Source organism: Curcuma longa, chromosome 1 (genome assembly GCF_044706935.1).
Source record: "Curcuma longa cultivar G26 ecotype Majalengka, Jawa Barat chromosome 1, ITB_CL_G26_1.1, whole genome shotgun sequence".
Classification (NCBI taxonomy): Eukaryota; Viridiplantae; Streptophyta; class Magnoliopsida; order Zingiberales; family Zingiberaceae; genus Curcuma; species Curcuma longa.
Window position 1 is genome coordinate 25,402,923 of NC_133861.1, and position 7,544 is coordinate 25,410,466.

Consider the following 7,544-nt stretch of genomic DNA (forward strand, 5'->3'; position numbering starts at 1 on the left):
TTAAAGAGGTCAAAAACAACAACCTAACTTTAACCACTTTGTCATACATCAAAATCTGAGTTTGATCGTTAGTGCAAACTGCACCAACACAATCTACATAAATAGACAAGATGCTAAAAGGGGTTTAGCATGCTTGAATCCGAGAAAGGATCACCTTTCGAAGTCTATGCGTCCACGGACAAGAGATGAGATGATTTACATGAGTATGATTCCTTATGCTTCGGCAATAGGATCAATCGTGTATACTATGACATGTACGAGGTCTGACGTATCATGTGCTCTGAGTTCATGAGAGGATACCGATCAGATCCAGCAAGAGATCACCACTACAAGAGATCATAAAAATAGCGACGAATTATTAGCGACGATTTTCATTTTCGTCGCTAATATAAGTATTAGCGACGAAATATCATATTTCATCGCTAACTATAGTTTTTGCGATGAAATATTAAATTCGTCGCTAACCGTTAACGATGAAATTTGATATTTCGTCGCTAACTTCAGTTTTTGCGACGAAATATTAAATTCGTCGCTAACCGTTAGCGACGAAATTTGATATTTCGTCGCTAACTTCAGTTTTTGCGACGAAATATTAATTTCATCGCTAACCGTTAGCGACGAAATATCAAATTTCGTCGCTAACTTCAACTTTTGCTAATGGTTAGCGATGAAATATCAAATTTCGTCGCTAATTTCAGCTTTTGCGATGAAATTTAAAAATCGTCGCTAATCGTCACCTAAATCTTAATCCCGCCTTCGTTCGATTTTTTGCGATGAAACAATTATTTGTCGTCGCTAACCCCTTTTTTTTTATTTTTTTTTGCGACGAAAAGTGAAGATCGCCGCTAACCTTCGCCTAAAATCCCTAACCCGCGACACTTTTCTTCCTCTGCGACTCTTCTTTCTCCGACTTTCTCCGACACTGTAGACTCTTCGTCTGCTCCGGCGGTCAGCTTCCTCCGTACGCCTCCCCCCTCCGTCACCACTGCAACCAAGGTCACCACTGTGACCGTTTTCTGGGTCGATCGCCGTAGCTTAGGGAGGACATCGGAGATATCGTGAGGGTGCTCGTGGTTGGGGCCGGCGGCTTGGGCTGCGAGCTGCTGAAGGACTTGGCCTTGTCCGGGTTCAAGAACATCGACGTCATTGACATGGATACAATTGAGGTCTCCAATCTGAACCGCCAGTTCCTCTTCAGGTCTCGGATTTAGATTGTACAGTTGTCGTAAATGTTTATATACGATGCCCCATAACTGTTTGATGTTTTGTGCATTAGACGGATGAAGCTATAATTCGATCAGTATTCATTTATATGCTTTTGCAATTTTATTCTCTTTTCCGCATGTTTTTGTTTTGTGTTTGATTTAACTTCGTAGCATAGTACATTTCACACTGTTTTTTTTCTGAAGATTCTACTTTGGTATTTTGGATTCAGAGATTGAAAAGACGGAATTGTTTGTTCTGAGGGAATATTAATTCCTTGTTTGCATGGTTATTCGAGCAGGCAAACTGTTCTTTCTCACGTACCAATAAGAAACGGGATGTTATTGTTCTAAGTGCAAGTAATGCTAAGAGATGAACATAGGTCAGTCAGTGGTCTTAGCAAACTTGCTTAGTTCCCCCACATTTCTGAAATGCAAAACTTTATTATGTAATTATGTAATTATTATGCTAAGAGATGACCCTTAAACTGAAGGCTTTAAGGGTCATGCTAGAGTAATCTTACCAGGAAGAACTCCTTGTTTTGAATGCAACATATGGCTTTTCCCACCACAAGTGAAGTTTCCATTATGTACTCTTGCAGAGACCCCTAGAACTGCTGCTCACTGTATTGAGTATGCACATCTGATCAAATGGGGGGAGGTATTGCAATATTACTTTCAATCTCTCGTATCTTGTGTTTCAGTCCACTATTCTTATCATTTTTTTGGTTTGATAGGTCCATCATGGGAAATCTTTTGATGCTGATGATCCTGAGCATATGCAGTGGATTTACTTAGAGGTTGATTGCTTACGGTGTATATCTTTTTTTACTAATATGAAATTTTCATTTATATTTTCTTTATATCTTGACAGGCTTTGAAGAGAGCTGAACTTTTTGGCATTACTGGTGTAACATATTCTTTGACACAGGTATGATAAGCTTTCATATGCTTTTTTTTCTAGTTCAATGATTTCTATTGATGGATGAATGAGTTCTCCTTTTTGTTTAACATATGGTGGATCAGCAGGGAAGGATTCTGCAAATAATGTCATCCTATAATTACCTTACTTAATGTTCTCTTCCTCATCAATTCATCAATGTATCATTTATCCTTAAGCTATGAGGTAAAGGTATGTGCAATCTGAATATGAGTTAAAGGTATCATTTATCAATTCACTAGGTTATACTTTCTGATTTAAAGAATGAAATCAAACTGAGAATGGATATTTACACTTGGTTTGCTAGAAAAAGTGATCCGGTTTATTTATATTCTTCAAGTACTTTGTTTTTTTTGGGTCATTGTTTCATTGTCATTTCCTTGGTATAACATGTATCTTTAGATTCTAATTTTACATGATATTGTTTTCAAATTGCAGGTACTACACTGGATATCCAAAGGAACTTGGACCATATAATTATCGGGGAGCTTGTTTGTATTGTGAAACTTTGTATTAAACTTTGTATTTGTTGTGATGTGATAAACTTTGTGTTAAACATTGTGTCAAACTTTGTGATGTGATAAATTTATGTGATAAACTTTGTGTTAAACTTTGTGTTTGTTGTGTGTGAATATGTTATTGAATGTTATTTTGTGATGTGTATGTATTAGGGTTTATTGTATGTGCATATATTACAGGATATAAGGGAAAAAAGAGAAACGGGAGCAGAAAATCTGCTAGTTAACCACGAAATCATAGAAAATCTGCTAGTTAGCGACGATTATATGCATTCGTCGCTAACGGGTTAGCGACGAATTTGGTTAAATTCGTCGCTAACCTTCGAGATTCTCCGCTGACATATTTCGAGGTGTTAGCGACGAAATTTTGATAATTCGTCGCTAACGTTAGCGACGAATTTTTGACAATTCGACGCTAACTTTAGCGACGAAATTTTGACAATTCGTCGCTAACGTTAGCGACGAATTTTCGGGGATTAGCGACGATTATTATTTCGTCGCTAATGTTAGCGACGAATTGTCAAAATTTCGTCGCTAATGTTAGTTTGCGACAAGCTTATAGCGACAAAAATAGCGACGATATATTATCGTCGCTAAGATATGTTAGCGACGAAATTATTAGGTTAGCGACGAAAATATTTCGTCGCTAAATACCTGAATTCTTGTAGTGTCCCACCGAAAGGAGCCGCAGCTTAAGTGCGAGTTTCCTTTGACTTGAGGTATTCAAGTCATCTTGGTCATGGAGGCTTATACTTTGACATCTTAAGCCAGCATATCCGAGGAAGTGTGGACCCGAGATGATTGGGTATAAGTTGAAGTGTCCAAAGGTGTTTGAATAGCCCACAAAGGATTCACCACTCCTTGGAAAAGGAGACGTATACCTTGCGGCCACTTGTCAGGATTGTTACTAAAAGTCTTTGTCCAAAGCATTACATGTTAAGAGTACAGTACTCTTAGACATATGTACAAGTAACTTGAATCCACAGGATAAGAAAGCAGCTTGGGCTAGGTGTGACATAGTCAGCCTAGTGGGGACCGACACATAAACCATGTCCTGAACCAAGCGGGTATAAGACGGTGAAAGAAATAAGACACGATTCAATGTAGCTGTTGAAGGGTTTAGAAACGTTCTAGAATCAATTATTGATTTTTGATCATTTGGGGATCATGATGTACTACTAGGTGCCACTCATGATCATTCCATAATTAATGGTTAATTACGGACGGCCAACATAACCGGGAACCTATTGGGTCGCACGCACAACAAGTTCTCCGAAGGACTTAAAACAAGTTTGAGAATTAGATTCTCAGAACAAGAGAGATAAAATCTGATTGGACCAGACAAAGGACAAAATAATGGAATTCGTCTTACGAAGATGAAACGAATGGAATTAATTTCATTCAAATCGGAGATCGTTTGGTTAGTGAACCAAATGATTCAATTTTGAATCAAAATTGAACCAACTTGGTTTGTCTCGTGATGGAAGATATTTTGGCAAAACGGAAGAGATGAAAATTTTTGTCTTGGGAAAATAAAATGAACAATATTAGTTTGGGTCAAATCGGAGTTTGTTTGGATAGTGAACCAAGCGAACCAAAGCTCAACCCGGTTTGCGACAGTGTTTATGGTTAAAGTCTGGTTTAGCCAAAAACCCTAATCTGATTTAAGCCGGTTTAAACCTAATTAACCCTAGCCGGCAACTGTAGCTCCTTGTAAGGGTACACGATTTTGGGATGGATGGCTTCTGTGCATCATCTTCCTCGCGACCCAGGCGCGGCGCTTCGTCCCTGTGGAGTCTCCCTTCTCCTTCGTCAGGCCGCCGCTGCTGTCTGCGCGAGGGGGCTACTGGAGCAGTCGACTGCGTCGCCGGCAGAGGGTTGAGCAAGGCGGTCTTGTTGATCTTCTTCATCTTGGAATTGCACGGTGGCATCCCTATCGGTGAAGGGGAAACCCCCTAAGAACCTCATGAGCTGCCTTCCCTCTTCCTCGGGCGTCCGCCGGTGCCCTAATTGCGACTCTGCTTCCTCCCCGTTCGGTGCGGCTTCCTTCCAACCGCGCCGAGCTTGCTTGCCTTCGCCTCTGCCGCAGCTGCTGGAAAGCCAAGGGGTGAACCTTGCTCCGCTCGGCTCGCGATTGGGCGGAGAGGATCGTGACCCTAAAGACACCGGCATCGGCTTCTTCCTCGTGATGGAAACCCTAGCTGATTCTTCCCTTCCGCGCGAACAACGTTGGACAGAGCTGTGCTCTGTTTTCTGCCGATTGTGAGTGGCGTCGCCTGTCGACGGTGGCTGACAGGGAGGTTGGCTGCGGTAGCCGGACGGTGATCCCTGGTTGTTGTGGCCGGACGGCGATGCCTGGCTGTGGTGGTTGGCGGTGGAGGATAACTGAGAAGATTTGTGATTTCTCCTTTGTTTTCAGTTGTTGCTGTAAGAAACAGAGCTATGCGATGGTTTGTGTGAGTTCTGTTTCGATTGTGGTTGTATGGGAGAGGAAGAGAAACGATTTGTTTTATTTTCCTTTCCTGCGATTTATGAAATTGCTTTCAGAACAATCGTCATAAGGTACTAGTTTATTTTAGTATCGGGATTTGCCGTAATCGGGAACTTACGAAGCTTTCAAAAATTATTCCATCTTCATCGGAAGCATTCCGACTATTTGTCCGTTATTGGCGGTCAATGGTTGACCATCAAAAATCCTATACTAAAAATACAAATTTCGATGACAGTTAGAAAGCCTCAGAATGATCGCGACAAACGTTGTTGCGTGGTTTCCGGAATAAGACTTCTCTTCATTCGATCGTCATCGATCATCGGCTAGTATCTGTGAGGCACGGCCAGAAGCTGGTTCTTCTCTGGAAATCAGGCACGACCAAGCCCTGGCTCAATGTTGGAATGGAGACACGTCCGTGCCTGGTAGGCACGGTGATGAGTTAGGGTTTTATGTATTTTTAATCGATTTATTTTTGAGCTTTTACATGAAAATAAATTATGAAATGAATTGATTTGATCATATTTGTCCTATATTGCATAATCTGAAGCTTGATTATAATTTTCATGATTTAATGGTAAATTTTGCATTAATTGAGTTTTAATTGATTGTAGGGTTCAAATCGGACCAAGCTCGAGCTCAATCGCGATTGAATCGAGCTAATTTGCCCAAATTGATCAAGCCCACATGGAGGACATGACCTTGCTCAAGCCTGATCGAGATCCCTAAATTTTTCACAAACCCTAGGCTACCCTAAACCACAGATCAGAGTTCTTCCACCGGATCAAGATTGGATGGCTCAGATTCAACGATTAATCAGCATATAAAAACTAAGGTTTTAAGCCACTGTTCATCGTCCCGAACGGCCTCCTCTGCTCGGCGACGTACCAAACGGCGAGCCCCCTTCTTCCTAAATCTCTTCCATTGCAATCCTTGATCCACGAGGAGTCCGAAGCCGGTCGATTTGGTGTATTCAAGCAGCTAGATTTGGCGCGGCGGCGAGGGTTTCACCGGTGGCCATCTGCTCTGTTTCTTCTTGTTTCGGTCATCCACAGCACCATCCGACCTTGCGATCCTTTGAGGGGTTCTCTAAGGATCGTGGAGGGCGAACAAGGCTTCAGCAACACAATAGGAGCAAGAAGAAGAGAGGAAATCCGGTTTTTGCAGCTCAAAACAACTCGCGCAAGCCACTGTTAGCGCCGTAGAGGGTTTCTTCGGCATTTTCATGGTTCGGGCAGCGAGGAAACCACACCAGGGATCACGTTGAAGACTCCAGAGGGATTATTAAAGCCACATTGTGGATTCACCAGTTTGATTGACACCAAATTGAGGAGAAGAAATGGAAAAGGGAAGGGTTGAAGGAGTTTTTCAGTTTTTGCTTTCTGATTTACCGCATTTTCCTGTTTCTGTAATACCATTTTTTATTTGTGTTCTGATCAAAACTTAAGAATTCGGTTATTTGGTTAGTGCTTAGATTTTGTTTGAATTTAGATTTGCCTTAGAAGTTTCTTAGCTTAGCTTAAACCCTTCTTCAAATCCGACTTAGAAATCTGAGATTCTGAGTTCTTTGTCATTATTCAGTTTCAACAGCACTGTTCCATATCAGTAACTTGTTTGATCGATTTTAAACATGTTAAACACCTTTGGATGCAATTTTTGATTAATGCACAATGTTAGTGTGGGTAATTTAGCTCTGTGTTTCTTTGCCAAGTTACTGTAGCGTGCCAATTTACACTATTCCGTGCCAGCATGTTGAGTTGAACACAGGTTTTAGGTTTTAAGTTGGTTGTTCAAGTTTTTGTTGATTGTGTTGGAAGAATTGTATTGATTAGTTGGATTGCATCTTGCTTTGATTCTTTTTTTAAGCTATATTAGTTTCTTTAAACTCAATTTCTTGTTTTAGTTTAGCTGTTAAATTCCTAAATTTCTTGCATTGCATTTCTAGGTTAAGGATAATTTGGTTTTACTCACAAGTGTCATTAATTCATTCCTGTTTTAATTTCTTTCATTTGCATTTTGATTTGAAAATACCAAAACCCCATTTATATTCGAAAAACCCAAAAAGAATGACACATAAGCTCGAATCAAACAATTTCTACTAGGTTCCCGGCAACGACGCCAAAATTTGACAACCCTAGATTTGATATGTCACGAGTAGGGTTTCAAATTGATTTTTTTAATTTCCAAAAACCCATAATTAATTCAAACAAACGAAGTATAGGGGCCTCGAGTCGTATTTTTCCAAGGGCTAGTAGAAAATTGCTTAAATTGAGCTTGCGTGTCGTTCTTTTTGAGTTTTTCGAATGAAAATGGGTTTTGGGGTTTTTCAACTAAAATGAAAATTCAGAATAAGGAAATGAATGAAAAATGCAAGTTTTACCAATTTAAAATGAAAA

General features: G+C 40.3%; 1 protein-coding gene across 4 annotated transcripts; it reads left to right on the top strand.

Moving 5' to 3' along the window:
• Positions 1–1,006: 1,006 nt before the first annotated feature.
• LOC141822934 (NEDD8-activating enzyme E1 catalytic subunit-like) lies at positions 1,007–2,726 on the top strand. 4 transcript variants are annotated; one of them, XR_012601386.1, is made up of 6 exons: positions 1,007–1,198; positions 1,805–1,863; positions 1,940–2,002; positions 2,077–2,133; positions 2,232–2,334; positions 2,581–2,726. XR_012601386.1 is itself a non-coding variant. In XM_074710258.1 (6 exons), exons 1-5 carry the CDS (start codon positions 1,576–1,578, stop codon positions 2,274–2,276), a joined length of 237 nt encoding a protein of 78 aa, XP_074566359.1. In that variant the 5' UTR covers positions 1,401–1,575; the 3' UTR covers positions 2,277–2,334; positions 2,581–2,726. The 4 variants fall into 4 exon arrangements, 3 of the variants coding, with proteins under 3 accessions (XP_074566359.1, XP_074566410.1, XP_074566467.1); XM_074710258.1 differs by lacking the exon at positions 1,007–1,198 and adding an exon at positions 1,401–1,585 and having other exon boundaries at positions 2,229–2,334; XM_074710309.1 differs by lacking the exon at positions 1,007–1,198 and adding an exon at positions 1,401–1,585 and having other exon boundaries at positions 2,229–2,328.
• Positions 2,727–7,544: the final 4,818 nt, after the last annotated feature.

Bases quoted from the DNA above. Each gene is read 5' to 3' on its own strand.
- LOC141822934 (XM_074710258.1), top strand. The intron at 2,003-2,076 runs GTTGATTGCTTA...ATATCTTGACAG, and splicing joins TGCAGTGGATTTACTTAGAG to GCTTTGAAGAGAGCTGAACT. The intron at 2,134-2,228 runs GTATGATAAGCT...ATGGTGGATCAG, and splicing joins TAACATATTCTTTGACACAG to CAGGGAAGGATTCTGCAAAT.